At 40.0% G+C, this 18,261-nt stretch overlaps 2 protein-coding genes across 3 annotated transcripts in view; both read right to left on the bottom strand.

Moving 5' to 3' along the window:
• zcchc14 (zinc finger, CCHC domain containing 14) overlaps positions 1-9,345 on the bottom strand; it is a 31,134-nt gene extending 21,789 nt beyond the window's left edge. For both annotated transcript variants that reach the window (XM_029432897.1, XM_029432899.1), the window contains exon 1: positions 8,074-9,345. In XM_029432897.1, the coding sequence (XP_029288757.1) occupies positions 8,074-8,568 (495 nt within the window). In that variant the 5' untranslated portion in view covers positions 8,569-9,345. The remainder of the gene's footprint in view (positions 1-8,073) is intronic.
• Positions 9,346-11,138: 1,793 nt separating this feature from the next.
• jph3b (junctophilin 3b) overlaps positions 11,139-18,261 on the bottom strand; it is a 49,358-nt gene continuing 42,235 nt past the window's right edge. The window contains exon 6 of the mRNA XM_029434173.1: positions 11,139-14,182. Within this exon, the coding sequence (XP_029290033.1) occupies positions 14,102-14,182 (81 nt within the window). The 3' untranslated portion in view covers positions 11,139-14,101. The remainder of the gene's footprint in view (positions 14,183-18,261) is intronic.

Below are 18,261 nucleotides of genomic sequence, written 5' to 3'. Positions count from 1 at the left end.
ATTATACATTGTTAAGTTTTAGTTCTTAGGTTCATGCTCACACTGGCTTTTTACAACTGAACCAAGAAGAGCATGCATGAAGTCCCACCGCATGTTATGAATAATGATAAGCTGGTAGCTACAGCACGAAGAAAAGGGGGCGTCTTGTACGCTGATTTTCCAGGCGGAAATCTGTGAGATCACTATGTCACACTTTGTAATGTTGAACAGTCAAAGTACATAAAGTAGGATACAAACACAGCCCACAAGAATTTGAACTGCTTTTGACTGTCTGGGAAAATCTCCACACTTAAAGGGAGAGTGTGGAAGATTTGGTGGCATCTAGCGTTGTGGTTGTAGATTACAACTAACTGAATACCCCTCCGCTCACCCCTCCCTTTACAAGACTGCGATAACAAGCCGCCAAACCGTGCTAATGCCATGGAATCTTTTAGGCCTTTCGACTTGTCCAGAGGCCATCCTTACCATAACACTACCAAGGGAGCAATGAAATTCAGGCGGCAGCAGGCGTAACCGCAGTTTTACGTGAGTGTTGGAGAAACACAGTGGCCTTCTGGTAACATGCAAACGTGGAAAGCCTTCTCTAGAGCCGGCGTATTCTTTGTCCGTTCTGAGCTACTGTAGAAACATGGCGGTGCAACATAGCGGAAGAGGACCAGCTCCATATGTACATATGAAGGGCTCATTCTAAGAGAACGAAAATACAATTCTAAGTTTCAGGTGATTATAGACTAATGAAATCATAGCTATAAATATTATATTCCATTCCCCCTAAATACTAAACAGTGGTCCTTTAAATGAGATTGTATGTAAATAAGGCATACCAATCATTCAATGTATCTCACAGTATAGTGGACCGTATGTTCTGAGTATAGAACGTGTGGACTGAATCAGCAGAAAGCATTGCTGTTTAAAACCAGTTTGTAGATGCAGTGTATTTGTATCTAACCTTTTTAAAATAAAGGTTACTTACTACCTTTCATATAGTTCAACAGGAAAACCCCTCGAAATGCTGATTCATGAAACTAGAAATTATAAGCTCTCTTAATTTTCCAGAGGGAAAACCCAACATGTGCTTTTTCCTGCATTGCAATCATACACACACGCACAGCATGGGTCGGTAGATCTGAAAACAATTAAGTTTGCTACTGCCACATCCGCATGTTACTTGGCCAACTCTCTGCTCTGTCTGCAGGCTGTTAGTGAAGAGAAGGTACATGAAGTAAAACACAGCTCTCGTGAGAACAACACAAGTCAGCAGGAAGGATGACAGGGAAGAAATAGGGCGATAAGGAGTGTAGGAATAAATCAAGAAATGTTCCAGATAAGTGGACAGCATGAGTCTCCTTCAACGCTGTTAGAAGCAGTTATACAATTAAAAAACAGAAAACTATAAAACACAGACTGTATGCTGACAGCAACTCCTCCTGCCCTGTCGCCGGCACTCTTCTTATAGATGTATAAAGCACTCGTATAATACGGTGATTATGCACTTTTGTAGAGGCCCAACGGATGTGGCCAGTGTACTGTATGTGTTGTTTATAACACTGCACTGTTGCGAGATCCTGCTGGAGAAAATCTAATTCAACTATTTTTCCTCTGGAGTGACTCAGCATCCAGCTGCTTCGTGTTAAAATAAGCTCATGACAGTGGACTTAAAATCTTGGAGGAAGAACAGACTGCAGTGGTCGGTTTGTCTTGTGTATTGATGGAAAGTAACTAAGTACATTTACTAAAATGTTCTTAAAACTATTTTGAAGTACTTGGACTTTAAGGAGCATTTATGTGTACTTTAAGTATTTACCTAACTATTTTTGTTTGTACTTTTTTAATCTACTACATTTATCCTCCAGCTGTTTTGCTTTGTAGATTATGATCTTACATTCAAAACATACGAGTTAATGAAACATTATGCAATAATCCGATATACCTACACTTAGCTCCACCATCAGCTACAACATTAAAATGCTGCTTCGATTTTAAAGAAAAAACATGTCCCTTTTAAAAGAAGAAATACCACATGCTTCCTCTTACACATAAAAGGTCAAATTTACTTTAATGCATCAATAATAATATAAACAGGTTATAATTTTGAAGCAATGTCATGCATGCAAAGCTTTTAATTTACATTGTGGTATTGCAAATTTCACGTAAAGCAGAATATATTTATGCTTTGGCCACTTGGGGCAGCGGAGCAAGTTGCAAACACAACAATGACATAACATCACTATATACAGTAAATGCTTTGTAGTAAATGTTAGCAAACACGCAATTTACACAGACACAAAAAACATTATCTTTCATTTGCTGTGTTCCTGAACAACAACAAAGTCCAGTAGTCAAATATCTGGCTCTTTAGCTGCTAAATACTTTGCTATGTTCACGTTAGTTGCTAACTTTGTCTGTGAGCCATTTGGTCCTGTATAGGTGGCGCACAGTAGGTTTATCGAAGCCTTGTCCATTTAAAACAAGGTGCCTGCTGCTGCATCTGCAAATGACGCTGATAACAGCTGTACGAGTGATCCGAAACTGTAACGTTGTGGGACAAAAAAACAAATCAATACGCTAAAAGATGCTAAAACGCTCAAATTCTGAGATAATTCTACAAATTCTACATGATCATTTGATCCGTTGGAAATATAAACATATGGATTAGAGCAGCTTTAAAGAGCCTTTGTAGAAGCTATGGAGAAATATCTTAAAGGAAATATCAATGCTAAATGCTATTGTCTCCATTGTGGCTAATGTAAACCCTGCTACAGTAGAGCTACCCACTGCTACAACCTTGATGTGATTGTGTCATCTACAGTAGGCCTGGCTAAAAGCTGCTCTACTGTAGATAATGTACGTGACTCTGGTTTACAAAGAAACCCTGTCATAGCCTTCAGAGCACTGAGGGAAGGAAAGAGAGCCACAGAGAGAGAGAGCATTTATAACTTCCTGGGGATTCACTGGAGACACACACACATGCACACACACCACAGAGGGTTGATTTCAGCATAGAGAAATGTGCTGACCTGCACTAAGCAGGAGCCAAGGGCAACAAAACACTAAATACAAACGCTCCTCTCTGAGCTGGGTACTTTCCCTCACACATGTTTAAACAGTATGCCTGCCTGGTCCTGTGTGTACGACTACGTCTGTGTGAAAGAGAGGAACAAAATACCCAACGTTACGTTTCTTTAACTTTCTCTTCCCATCTCTCTTCATCTTGCTCGCATTGATAGAGAACATTTCTGCTGTCCTGTGTCTCAATAATCCCTCATCAACTCCCTGCAATATGATCCCAGATGTTACTGTAACAGAGGGTTAATGAGCCAGTTCCCTGACTCTTTGGGAAATCCCCACCTCTCCCTCCAGCTTTCATTACAACACATCCAGAGAGACCACACTATTGTAAACAACTACAGTCTTTTTCTTCCTGTCCTCTTTTATCATCAATATTTGGACATGTTGTGTTTGACCACTGATCTTGTTGACAGATAATTGTATTGTGTTTTACAAGAAGAGTTACATTTCAAAACACTTATCACATGATAGGGATTATGCTCATCGCCAGAAACAAGGTTAATGGTTCAAACTCCACGTCCAGTTTAAGATTACTCACTCGTTAATGTATACTGCTTGTGTTTTGTTTGACATAAACCAAAGCTGTCTCAGTTACGCATTTAGCATTGAATTGTTTTTCTATAATAAAGTAATAATATGTTTCTTCACATATGTTTGCCTTGCATTTATTTCTTTTTTTTAAATTCTAATTGATATGATGAAACAGCAATCTGAAGCCAGTTAATTAAAGAATTTCAACTCATAACAACTTCATTCCAACTAGTTGAGCGGGAAAGGCTTTTACAAATGTAGCCCCAAGTTAATTAGCTCCTCATCTATGATAACTAGAGCTGGGAAGATTAGTCGATCCAAAGAAAACTTTCATAATCAATTACTCATTCAAATATTAGCAGAAAATGCTGTTTTCAGCCTCTCAAATGTGTAAAATGTTTTATATCATATTAAAATTAATATAATTGGGTTGTAAACAGACAAAACAAAACATTTAAAGACATCACCTTGGATTTTGAGGAACTGGGATGGACAAGCACCAGAGTCAGATGAAGTGTTATTTAATTTGTGTAATGATGATAAAAAGATAAGAAAAGAAACGTTGATGAAGCCATTTATGACGCTATTTCAGTCATAATACTACTGTATGTCATAAATGAACATGTCGTCATTAATGACCATATGATAAAATGTGACACAATAATAATATGACTGTAGAGCCTCACGCAGTTCAATGCACGGTGTGAGAGATGGGCCGCTGGACAGGTTATGACCTAAGTGTTCTAAATTTGAATTTTGTGTATTCATTTGTAGATGTTTTAACTGAAAGTTAAATGTTTCACATGAATGCTTTCTATCAACATTTTGTTAAAATAGTTTTGCACATTTGCATGAATTTCAAGTTATAACAGCTAATTAAAGAATGACCATGCTTTGAATGAAGGTAAAGTACTACACAGGCCACACAATTCAAAACTTGCAGAAAGCTTTTAGTTTGTATAAACATCTCATGGATGCATTAAACAATCAACGAGAAATAAAAACATGGCAGCTACATCACTCCAATAAAATATAGTTTTATAACTGTAAACTACACTTTTGCATGCACTCCCCACCAGAAGAGAAGTAAACTGAAGACATAAACTGCCTTTTTAGCCAGTTAACCAGAGCAACACAATATGAATAAAATGACCAGAACCACAGACGACCTATTAAGGAAATCTTTTTTTGTTACTTATTTGTTTTACTTATTGGAAGAATTGTAACTTGTTCTATTGTTAAATGTACAGTAACACAGCCCACCCTGACTAGTTTGCTCTCTACCTTGTGCCAGCAGGTGCAGTGTGTGTGGCAGGTTTGGCATGCAGACAGAAGCAGGTAGGCAGCACTGGCTTCAGGCAGTGAGCAGGCAGCGGAGGACAAGGAGGCCAGAGGCAGGGACGCGTTCTGATAGTGACAGTGGTAATATGGCTGAGCATGACACGCGGCAGCTGGATCCCTGCCTGCTGCTCCCCTCCTCCCCTCCTCCTCCCCTGCTCACCTGCAACAACCAACATGCTTAGTAAGATGCCAAATTTGAAACACAGCTGGAGTAAGATGTGGCATTTTTATGTAGGAACTATTTTATTTCTACTAAACTACACCCGCCAACCGTATCACCACGCATAAGAAACCATGCATCTACTCATGGACAAGAGGCTCGTGCTCACTCATTGTTGGGTGTAGTTTTGTAGAAAGAAAGTAGTTACTACATGAAACTGCTCACAATAAGGTCTGTGGATTATCTTGAGTAACCAATCAACGTACCAAAACAATTTAGATTGACAAATAACTCTACAAGTAAGATGAAAAATAGATATTTTTATTTTTGGGTGAACTGTCCCTTTAAATCAGTCAAAATGTTAAGTTGTAACCTCGCGTATACGGCCCGCGAGACCATTTGATCCGGCCCTCGAGATAATTTGTAAAACACACGCTAAACAAATCCACTAGCAAAAAAAACTAGACGGCAATATTTTAAACGGGCGACTGATGTTTTTCCTGGCCAAGGTCAGGGTCCTTGAACACAACACGAGCGGAACGTGTCATCACGTGGTCACGTCATGTCAAACTTCAGTATTAAACGAGACGGTCGTTGACATCAGTGAGCGCAGCGTGGCGAGTGTAAAACAGAGAAAGCTGGATGCAGAATGTTGCACTTTCCAGGAGAAATGGACGAACGATTATTTCTTTGTGGAAGTAAAAGGCCAGTGTGTCTAGTTTGTGCGGACGTACTTGCGGCGATTAAAAATAATCTTGAGCATCATTACTACAACATGCCGAACTGCACGAGCTGACAGGACGAGTGCGTTTGGATAAAGTTAACGCTCTTCGGTGGAGTTTGGCCCAACAAGCAGAAAAAATATGAATAATTGCAAAGTAAACCTTCTTTTTTTCTCTATTAAAACTTAATCTGTATTGAACTCGTGGTACTGAAGGTACTGAGGGGATAAAACACAGACATGAGCATCAAGTATTGTTATTACACCATAAGGACATATTTCCCATGTTATATGATACATGGACTGTGCTTTAACTGATCTATGTCAAATAAAACATATATATATATGTTTTCTTTGCCACAGATGAAGAAATGTACAGTATGTTATCCTGCCTGATGACATTACTTATGTTTGGGATCTATTAGACCCCAGAGAGGTCCAACTCAACTCCTTATGAACAGAAATCCAAGTAGTCTTATTTGGGAGGGGTAGTATTTTTTAAAAGTACTGTCAATACCAATCACAAATATAAAACTTAAGAAGATCCATTGTATTCAGGGATGATATTCGCCTTGTTGACAGCCAACGACCTATTGTCAAACAAGATGGCATTCACTGACGGCAGTGGCCGATGTTTATCTGCTAGATGTTGCTTTAGTTATTTGTGGTCGGACTCGGACAGAGTTGGCAAACCTAGCTTCTGGTTCTGAGAAAAAGCCACTGGCTGGTCACGACTCTGGTGTGACGTGAGAGCACGACGGGTGCGATCACGTGCATGTGTGGTTTGTTTACAAATGAGTGTGCGATTATTTCACTGTCTTGTAGAACGATCAGCGACATGCCGTTTGTAAGACTGCACTCGGATATTGGAGAATCACCCCCTGTTTTCCAGCACTATGTACTCAATGCGCCAGCACGGCCAGTGAGTGGCTGTTCAGCTCTGCGGCTCACATCTTGTATGTAAAAAGAAACTGAGCTGCAACAAGACAGAGATGCTCACAGTATCTTTAGAAGTTATGGGTAGTTGTATAGCAGGCTAAAAACTGTTATGTGAGAGAAGGCTATATTAAAGGTGGTTTCATACATTTGTGTGATAAAATGTGTGCTCATTCAAAAATAGTGTAACAAATGGCTGAGTTCAGTTCAATTATATATATTTGTATAATGAAGATGAAGGAGGGTATATAACAGCAAAAACAAAGTAAATAAATATCAAAAAAACATTGGTATCAGTATCGCCTAAAGAATTCCACGATCGCTGCATCGATAATTGTATTAACAATGTTTTACAGCTTGGGTCTCTGAGGAGTCATCAGTAATAGATGTCTGATGGGGACTATGACAACACTTAAAATCATCTTTCTAAGTGATTCTTGTAAAATTAGGGAACGTCGACAAAAATCAAGATGATAAAACAATGTTAAGTATGTGTTTTGAGTTGAGGACCCAGGGACCCTAACTTATAACATGGTTGTTTCTGAGCTTTTGTGTTCTTATGATAAATCCAACAAAACTTGGTGACAGATGCATGTCAACAAATTGTTTCTTTAGCTAAAGAACATCTTTTTAAATCTGACCTCAGCTGTGATCGACATCAGAAACTCCTGCTGGCTCTCAGCTTTCACCTACAAGCATGTCCTTTCCTTTGTTCACCACTGACTAACATGCTACTGAGGTGTGCTGTGTTAACAGGCAGTCTGTCATTGACAACATCTCACCATGTTGATTTATAGGTAACTTGTTAGTGAGCTGTACTCATCTGTAACATATTTCCTCTGCCAGGTCTCAGAAATAAAAGCCTGAAGTTAGTTTGCATTTCACCTGCTACAATGACTTTTCCTTCCCTCTTAGCGGCTGAAAAGCTGACCTGTGGTGGAGATAACACTGGTGAAAAGTTAGCCGCTGAGTAGAACTGTCACTAGTTATTGTATATGTATATATGTTTTGAAGCGTCCAAGTATTTTCTGCAGTTTGCTTTAAAATGATTTAATTGAAGAATGGAGTTTAGAAGAAGTAATGGAAGAAGTATTCAGATCTTCTACTTCAGTAGAAGTATAAAATAGCAGTAGAAATACTCAAGTACTTAAGTAAAACTAAAGTGTGTACTTAGGTACATTACTTCATGTACTTAGTTACTTTCCACCACTGTTTAGTAGTGTTATAATTATTTCACACACACAAACCCATTTATTTAAAAAAAGATATCTGATGCAACTTTCTAGTGGCTCTCCACTTTGAGCATCCCTCTCACCTGCAGGATGTCCTGGATCTGGCTGAGCTGCTGCCTCAGCACCTGCTTCTGGTGGAAGCTGAAGGCCGGGTGGTGAGATGCCATGGTGAATAGTAAAAGGAACTGCTCCTCGGTCCTCCCGTCGTTTAGCGCCAAGCCGTAGTTATTGATCACCGTGTCTATGTGAGTCAGGATCCGGTACAGGACGCCCGCCGCCTCCCTGTTGTCTGAGCCGAGAAGGGCGAGGGACACCAGCAGCTTGCTGCGCACCACCTCGTCCGTGATGTTGGTGAGGCCCAAAAGGTCAGCAGGGTTGTTGGCTTTGATCTCCGCATCCCGGAGGGAGTGGTAGTCCTTGCGGGCTAAGTCCTCCAGACAGGAGCCGAGGAAGCGAAGCTCGATGGGGACGCAGAGGTCCAGAAGGCCGCACAGGAACTCGGCTCTCTGGGCTGAGGTGAGGGAGGAGAACCAGCGGTACACCCCCTCCCTCTGGACACAGCTCCGGTTCTCCACCATCCTCAAACATCCACTCAAACAGACAATAACTGGAATTAAAATGTCACACTTTCAACGGAGAGTAAACTTCACAACAAAGGGGGCGCGTGTGTGCGTGCGCGTGCGTAATTGCGCAGCGCTACTCTCGAGTGGCCATAAAGTCAGAGATAATTTGTCAACTTTAAAGGTATTGACTGACACTGTCTCTCACTTCTCACTCTCAACGTTTGTTTCCACACACTGCGGCAACAGCAGTGAAATTAAAGTTATTTCCTTTGTTGTCGAACCCGCGGCGACAAAGCAGCAGGCCTTTCCAACCCATAATGTTAGTAAGTCGCCTCATATGAAGCCAAAGTATTCTGGTTTGTGTTCAGTTTTCAGCACGCTGCACGGCAGCCAGGAGGAGTCCCTCCGACGTGTCCCTCCCCGCCGGTCGGACCGCTGACCCTCTGACGGTAGACTACAGAAACACTTCAAAACCCACCGCCCCATTCAAGGAGACGCACGAGCCGCCCCGCTTCCTTTCCTGTAGAGTTGCTCCTCCGTCCTCATGGTTTTCCACAATGTGTGCAAGGAGCAGTCGTTCTGAAGCCCAGCAACAAAGTCCCAACCGCTAGCAAGACTATGCTAGGTTAAAGTTTAAAAACAAAACTAGTGTGGCCTGAAGCTACTGCTGTTGCTGCCACTGGGAATAACATTATAACATCTCCGATACATTACCTCATCAAACGCAAAGAAAAAAAACCTTACGAATGATACTAGAAGTCCTGGAGTCCATGAATGAATTTAGTGCAACATGTTGTTCTACGCTCCCTGCATTCTGCCATGAGTCTTGAAATTGAGAAAAAACAGCTGTGTATAACATTAACCCAACTCTGGCAGCAAGACCAGCCTACCATACAGAAATGTCTTCTCTGATTGGCTGCGAGTCCCGTCTGCATGCGAGGCCTCACTCGTGATTGACTCAGAGGGATATCCTGCTATTTCACATCTTTTCCTCATGCACTCATACATATCTCAACTTTATTACTGGAGAAAGAAAGAAAGACTACACGTTAAACTGATGATATAGAATTTATTTAGTATGGTAGTCTCATTAATAAAAAAAAGTATGGTTTAAAGAGAAAGCTGGTCTATTCAGATACGGCAGCAAAAGTACTTATGGCTAAAAATATATATATATATATATATATATATATATATATATATATATATATATATATATATATATATATATATATATATATATATATATATATATATATATATATAACTACCCTGTGGTGGACGGAAAACTATATTTTATCTTTTTACTATGTCTTTAGTAAAAGTAGTAGAAATACTCTGTTACAAGTCCCACGTTCAAAGCTTTACTTAAGTCAAAATATAAAAGTATTAGCATCAAAATGTATTTGCAGAAAAATATATGTTATATAATATATATTATTGGATTCTAATTAATGATGCATTATTTGTGTTCATCACTTTAATGTTGCTGCTGGTAAAGTTGGATTACTGCTGGGTAGCTTGTGAATTTCACAGAGGGATCAATACATTTTTATCTTAACCTATAAACATATACAGTATGATACATTATTTGTTGATTATATTCTTATTCATGTTATATTATTATTAATCGGAATCCTTAAAGTAACTAAAGTTATGAAATTAATATAATGGAGTAAAAAGTACAATATTTGTCTCTGATTTGTAGTCGAGTAGAAGTAGAAAATGAAAGTAGAAAGAAAACGGAAATACCACCTCTGGTTATTACCAGAGTTTATAATCCCATAAATAAGAAAACTCAACCATAAAGTTACAGTGATGGTATCAAAGAGTTATAAAATTAGCCTATAAAAATATAGTTTTGGCCAGGCATGAAAGATGTGGTGGAGTAATTATTTTCCATCCGGCTGTTGATTCACTGAAGCCACTGTACAGATTAACATACTTTATGTGTAATGGAAGCAGCAATTATCTGTGTATTCACAGTTGAATAGCATCTTTGTAGTTCACTCCTCGGTGTGAAGCGATGCCCCCTGGTGCAGTTATTCATATTATTATTCAAGGAAGTCCATATTATGATCTCGGACCAGAAGATGGCGTCAGATGTCCATGTTGAAAGCTGATGTAGCAGCACACTTTCTGATGGCTGTGGTGTTGCATTCATCATGACACCTGGCCATACCTCCCCACAGATGTTAAACACCCAAAAATATTTTAATATGTTGATTAAACACAGATGTACTCCATATACCATAGATTACCTCTTGTTTTCTGTCTGCCGCCCTTCTGTGTAGTTCTACTCTTGTTTCTCCTCTTCTCCATCAACACAGCCTCCCTGAGGATCTCTCTCATTGAGAACATTGGTCTCTAGAGGTAAACCCCGCCCCCAAACACAGGCCCCGCCCCTCCGTTGACGGTGGTAAATTCAGTTAAGGTTGCTATAGTAACTATAACCCTCCTTCTTAACCAGGCCTGTGCCACTCCCTCTCTGCATCAGGGATGCTGCCTAACACACACAAACTATACAAACACAACACCGCAACACAAAGAAAGAGAAAGACTAAAAATACAAGAGCCAAGAGTCATTTTCTTTCAAACACTTTCATTATTTTCTCCACATAACTCAAAAACAAAACAGTAATTCCCAGAAACAGAAAAAAAGAAAGAAAGAAAGAAGAGTCAAACTATAGAGAGCTTGGCATGCTGTAGCATGCTGCGGACTAACAGGGTGACGCAGGGCATTGTCACCTGGCTGATGGCATACAGCAGAGCTTCGTCAACCTTTTTCTGTCTGGGACCAAACGAAATGAAAATACATTTTTCTGCCTCTCGGAGTGCAGGCACATTAGACTGTACTCTTGTAATAATGTTGGGAAGAAATGAGCCTACAGCCAAGTTTGAGTTCCAGTTAAAGAAACGCTGTCGAACAGAACACAACAGCGAACCTCCCTGCCCCCTGGAAGTTGTTACCGATGGCAACGGGCTCAGCCACCCCATCCCGCCACGTGTAATGAGGAGGAAGCACACACATGTTCACACAGTCCGATGAGCAATCATGTGCACACATGCAAACAAACACAGGCTGGTCTGCTAGATGGGTTTGAGAAACACACACACACACACACACAGAAAAACCCTGTGTGTGTGTCTGTGTGTGTGTGTGTGTGTGTGTGTGTGTGTGTGTGTGTGTGTGTGTGTGTGTGTGTGTGTGTGTCTGTCGGGTCTTGGATCGTTGGAGGAAAAGCTGAGAATTGGTAGTGATAAATCCTGACCTCGAGCCTGGCCACTGCTTACTACTACACTACAACAGACTTGCATCATTTGCATCTGTTATGCTGCTTGGAGTATCACTGAGACGCACAGAGAGGCTTCAATCGGTTTCATTTAACTCAGAAAAGATCAATAACAGTCCATGAAAGAAATTTAGATTCTGCTGTTTTATCCCAGCTTCACTATCAGTACCAAATCGGCTTCTCTCCAGACACTGCTCCTATCAAAACTTAACATGTTGCATGTGCTTCTGAAACTTGTTATGCTTTCAGATTCAATGCACAACTAAGATATTACAGTACATATGCATGCATTGTCTTACTTTAATCAACTTGCGCTACAAAAGCAAGGCAGGTGGCAACTAGTATTATTTTCAGACATCTTGCAAGTATAATATAAAATATGTTGTCACTGTTTTCAGGTTATGTTTTCAGAGAAGCAGTTCGAGACACTGATTTATCAATATGATATTTTCTGTCTTTAAAGCCATTTTTCTGGTGTTACACATACAAGCTGAATGCAGTATTTCCTCTAAATACCTCTGCTAGTGGTACAGTGGGTGCAGGGCTTTGCCAAGGACACTCTGTCTTGAACTACCACCAACTCAGAGGAAGCTCCATCCTCTGACTGGTGTGTGTGGAGGTGGGAGAGAGTAGGAGGGAGAGATGGAGAGAGCACAACTGTCAGCTGATGCTAGTAGGCTAGATGTGGATGAGCAGTGACTGTGTCCTCATGAGATGCTTTTGTAAAGTTCATGAACAGCGTGAAAGGCCACTGATCTACATGGAGACCACACACATACAAACACACACACATACACACACACATTGTTGGAAAAGACATGCCCGCTTGATACTTTCACACACACGCTGACATTCTGCACAAAACACTGCAAAACATATAATGTGCACACAAATAATGTTTTACTCCCAGCATGAGATAATATGGGAGCCCTGAGAGGTACGTGGGGAAATTTTTTCTGGTGATTCATTTCGGTTCTGATCGAAATAATTTTCTCTCATGTGTTTGTAACTTAAGATCAGGTTTTTAAAAAAGGGTTTGCCAGGATAATCTTTTTTTGTTCTTTTTTTTACATCTTTGAAACAGTAAGCTACTTTTTTTGTGTAACTGACCCACAATATATGTACCTTGTGTTTACAGTGCATGGGAAAACTCATCTGGAAGAAAACATGAATTATCTCAGTCCTATTCAGAACATGAGGTAGTGGTGCACTTCAGCCTCATGTGGCCGAAATTAGTATTACAACAACAAACACTTTTTTTCCACCTGTTTCACAGATGAAAAAGATGTGTGGAAGTATCCTGGCAAAATCCTTTTATTTTCAATTGTTCTTAAGACATAAACAGAGCAGACAAACCCATTAAGAAAAGAGATCACAATAACTTTTTTATCACTTGTCTCTCAGGGCTTCCATAAGAGGAAGAGGGACAAGAGACAGACATCAGAGCTGGCAGATGAATTAGAGAGATGGGATAAAAGTAATGAGTGTGTGTGTGGACAGCGAGTCATATACCATGTATCCAGACAGCACACACTCAACCAGCTTCCGAGTCTCTCTCTCTCTCTCACACACACAGACACACACAGACACACACAGACACACACAGACACACACACACACACACACACCTGGATTGAGCCATCAGTAACAACACTTGGGCAGGCGGAGGAACCAGAAGGCAGGAGTTATATAAAGAGGGGTGGAGGGTTACAAAATAAAGAATATATCCATCAACATATTGTACATGAGAGAAAATGTTAATAAATAAATTATAAGTTACAAATCTGTTGAAAACTATGATTTGCAGATGAAAAAGTCTGTCTTGTCAGTCCTGTCTGCAGACAGTGGAAGCAGACATCTCGATGTAATGCCAGCTGCAGCTCTCGTGGCCTGGGGATCAGACCATTTGAGTCTATATGTGAACGATTGAAGCTCACTGAAGTCCAGTGGACTGATATTATCTCCCTGTAGTCCAGTTTCCTGGCCTGGTTTACCCCTCTATCCTCCACTTCTTTGGGCTATGCACTTCAGCATCTCTTTCAAGATGACTTTCAAGACGACTTAGCGAAGGTTAGCCCGGGTTAGCTACCTTTAGCCCAAACATTGTCGGAGCCTTCCTTGGTCCTCGTCTTCCCCTCCGCCGGTCGCAGTCCTCTCGCTAGGAACACGAAGGGGCAGCAGATTTGTCGTAATACTCATATGAATTTATAGTTGTTTGTAGCATAGATAGGCTGACTCTGAAAGCGGTGCTGTCTTTAAATAAAAAAGTGGATAAACAAAATAGCCACTCCAATGTTGAGCAGAATCACCATGACAACCAGGATAGAGCTGTAGGCCTGCGTGGGAGAGAAAGAGAGAAAAATGGAGAGTGTCAATAATCAGGACACACTCAAAGCCCACAAGACGCCGTTTTCATACAGTCAGTGTATCTAACCTGCTGATACAAAGTCATCTAGTAATTATTAACCAACGCAACGCAGGAAAGCGGTTTCTTATTACCACAGTTGGTCATAAATAAGTTAATAAACATGCTATGCAGTACAACTGCAACAATTAGTTGATTGACAGAAAAATAATCGCCAATTATTTTGATAATATATTAATCGTTTAAGGTATTTTTTCATGCAGAAATGTCAGAAAATGCTCTGAAATATGGAAATGTTCTTCTTTTCTGTTTTATATCATATGAAACTGGATATCATTGGGCTGACAAAACAGGACATTTAACCTGACATTTTATAGACCAATAGATTAATCGAGAAAATAATCTGCAGATTAAATTGATAATGAATATAATCATTAGTTTCAACCCTAATATGCAGTATAGGATATTTATGGAAAATAAATTCAAAGGGATCACAAACCCTCAAACCAGCCCATGGTGGAGTATGGGTGGTAAGGACCAACACACTGCTTTTAACATAAAGGTAGACGATTCTCCTCTTTCATATCAATGTGTTCCGATGCATTGTTGGTGATTCAAGGATTTGTTGTTGTGTTTAAATACTTTCACACTTTTAACATCACGTTAATTAGACCTTGCATAACTGTACATCAACCATCATGTGGCTGCCAGGTGCATTCTGGTAACTGTCACTTTAGCTGGAAGAGGCTCTTTTACTGGTTCAGAAAATTGTACAGCCCTGGGGTTTAGAAAACAGCAAAAAAAATACAGATTAACTGAAATGCGTGGGTGTCAAGTTATATGCAATGCTCTCACATCTTGAAGATGGAAGGTTTTCACCTGACAGCAGCAATATCCTCCTGTATTGAATAAATGTTGATACTGGCTCGAATGCTGCTGTGTGATGCTAAAACTCATGAACTATGAGATTTTTGTGAGTTAATGTCGGCCACAATGTGGTTGATGTTCTCTTCAGATATGTGGAGAAACCCCACTTCTTTTTCGGAAATGTTGGGTCAACCAGAGGTGGGACCACGTCACTGTTTTGTAAGAGACAAAAAAGTCTGAAGTCTTTGCACTCATGTCTCAAGTCAAGACTGACAAGTCCCAAGTCCAACATTTTGAGTTTTGAGTCCTAAACAAGTCAAAATGCACTCTTCACTCATTCAGGCTGCATAGTTTTGTTACATAAACATCTTTGGTATCATTCTTTTCAACTGGCACTCAGTAACATAACGTTAGTTCTTCATGGTTCTCTCCTGCCACTTCATTAGATGCTGTCGGATTGATTCAAACAAAGTGTATCTGGGGCATTAAGTGTCGACTTGCAGGGAATTAACATTAGTTGATTCAGGAAATGAATCGATTTGTGGCACACTGTGGCAAATGTATACTTTTTAATCTTTGGACTTGGGGGAAAGTATCAAATCAAAGGACTCAAGGTGAATTCGCTCATATTCCTTTAGAAATAGCATGTAAGTAAGAAAAACTTTATTTATACAGCAAAGGTTAAAACCATGGCAACACAGTGCTTCACAGGTTAAGACAATAGAAAGCATTTGAATAAAAATCTAAGTCAAAGACAAGCAAAACTAGTATATGGGAACGCTGTGGAGTCTTTGTTAATAATCACAGCATCATTTTGAACTAACTTGAAATGTTTGATTTGAAAAGATAAAGGGGAATAGCTTGGCAAAGTTTTTATTGAAAATTACAAAACTTAAGATGTTTCTCAAAGCTCGATAGGAAATAAAAAATGACCCCTTTTTCTGGAAGCCAAGGAACCTGTGCTGTTGAAAGATTTCAAAAGGTCTGATTATCAGCAAACACAAGCCCATGAGCCCGCTTTTTGTGCCCCGTATGAAACCAAAATCAATGTTGACTTTTGACTTAACTTTGTTATTTATCTAACGGCAGTTACATAACAAACATACTTATTTTACCTGCCAAATCGCCTTTTTTTTTAAAGCCGAAACTAAAATCTTTCTTAAACCTAACCCAATACATGTGTTGCCTCAACATAAGAGGTTTTGTTGTAAACCGGCACGTAAAGAACGGAAACTGTGAGTTCCCTGTGAACAGGGATCATTATTTTAAAAAGACACTATGCATGTTACAAGTGGAAAATGACACGTCGTCCCTGACACGTCCAACACTAACACTAGAGGGGTACCTAGAGCGTCTTAGTTTGAAGAAGAAGGCCGATGAGTTGGGAGTGAGAATGTGCTGATGAAACAATTCCCCTGGCTTCACAAATACATTAAGCTGGACATTATCGCCATAGCAATGACGAGAGACACACATTGACGGATAATGTGCCCTAAAGGGAGGATAGGAATAAGTCCCAGGATTGAGCCTTGAGGAACTCCACAGATCAGACGAACGCAATTAGATACTTTGTCAGCGATGGATACAAAGAAGTGTCAATTAGATAAATGGGGAGGAAATCCGAGCTACACTCGAAGTGATTAGTGGTTTCTGGAAACATGACATAACACAAATGGTCATATCTAAACCAAATGTCACAAAAAAGTAACAAATCATAAAGCTGTTTAATCTTTGCAGTGTCTTTGCAGAGATAAGACCCATGCAGCAGCAATGACATGTACGCAGTGCAATGATGAAGGAGCAATTTGCACCTTAAGATTAAGAATACAATCCTGTGTTGATCCCATAGGGAGGCCCACCTTCTTGACAGAGGGAGGTCAGAGGGTGAACTCGACTGCAGAACAGCAGCCTGGAGCTGGCGGGGAGTCAGTGTCTTGCTCAATGACACTTCAGCAGATGCTTGCTGACAACCTGGGTCATGTGGGTGAAGGTCAGTCTTTCTGACCACCTGTCCACTCTGGGTAAATATGTGGAAATTAATCTAGTATATTCGATGACATCATCATTGATGCAGCAGTTTTCTTTTACCCCACACAGAATCCCTCAGGAATAGTCTCCTTTGCTTGAAAATATAACATTTTACAAGAATTGACTTTGTGTATTTTGGACTAATTGAAGGATTTACCAAAAGACGGAGGGACAGAACGCATATACTTTGAATTGAATCCAATCATTTTAACAATACAATACTTGCAGTGGGAGAGGGGAAACAAGACTCTGAGAACACTGCACACTGATATAAAGCAGCATTACTGCAACATTGTTGTGAATGAATTTGTCCAGAGAGGCTGCTAACAAGGTTCCTGCTGATCAATCCAGTGATAGGCTTAACACAGATCTGTGTCATAGATAATTACCAGACCAGGTGGATGAAATCCTCTGATCATTATCCTTTTCTACCTCTATTTAGTAAGAACAGTTGGGATTTTAATGTATCCATGCACTGTAGTACAATTCCTGACTTCTAGATATACACATCCATTCCCACTGTGGTTAAATCAACACTAAATAATTGGATTATTTTTCAGTCTAATTATTTTATTTGTGCTGAAGGAGCATAATCATTCACAATTAGTATTTTCAATGAGGAAACCATGTGGAAACTCTCAGATCATAGCATCTGGCTAACATGTTGGAAAATATACTTGTTTGCTTTCTTTGAGACAGAAGATTGATGCAACTCTAGTATCTGTACATTAAATATGAAGCCACACATTGGATTTGATTTAAATTTGATGGGCCATCACTAGGAAAAGGCTAGCAAGAGTGTTTTGGGGGTGAAATGTATAGTTGTTTCAACACACATTTCAAAAGAGCAAAATCATTTTCCTCCCAAATTTGGTTTGTTAATGGAGAAATTAAATATAATCTCCCCACCAGCTACCTTACCAAGGACCACATAAATAAAATCATTTTCTGAGGGGAGTCTACGAAGGAGCAGGTCCGGAAATGTACTTGCAGAAGTCTTTCTTATTGGTCAGAAATTTGGCGGTGGAAAATGTTAACACGGATATCAACAAGCACGGAGAAAACACTAAGCGAGCAACACACCTGCTGATACATTTGGTGACACTGGCAGTAATCCTGCTTTGGTGTTCCTACCAAACACATTTGGAAAGTGTT

This window comes from Cottoperca gobio, chromosome 6 (assembly GCF_900634415.1).
Source record: "Cottoperca gobio chromosome 6, fCotGob3.1, whole genome shotgun sequence".
NCBI classification, from domain to species: domain Eukaryota; kingdom Metazoa; phylum Chordata; class Actinopteri; order Perciformes; family Bovichtidae; genus Cottoperca; species Cottoperca gobio.
Note: the sequence above shows the minus strand (reverse complement) of the source record. Positions and strands in the feature narration are given on the sequence as shown.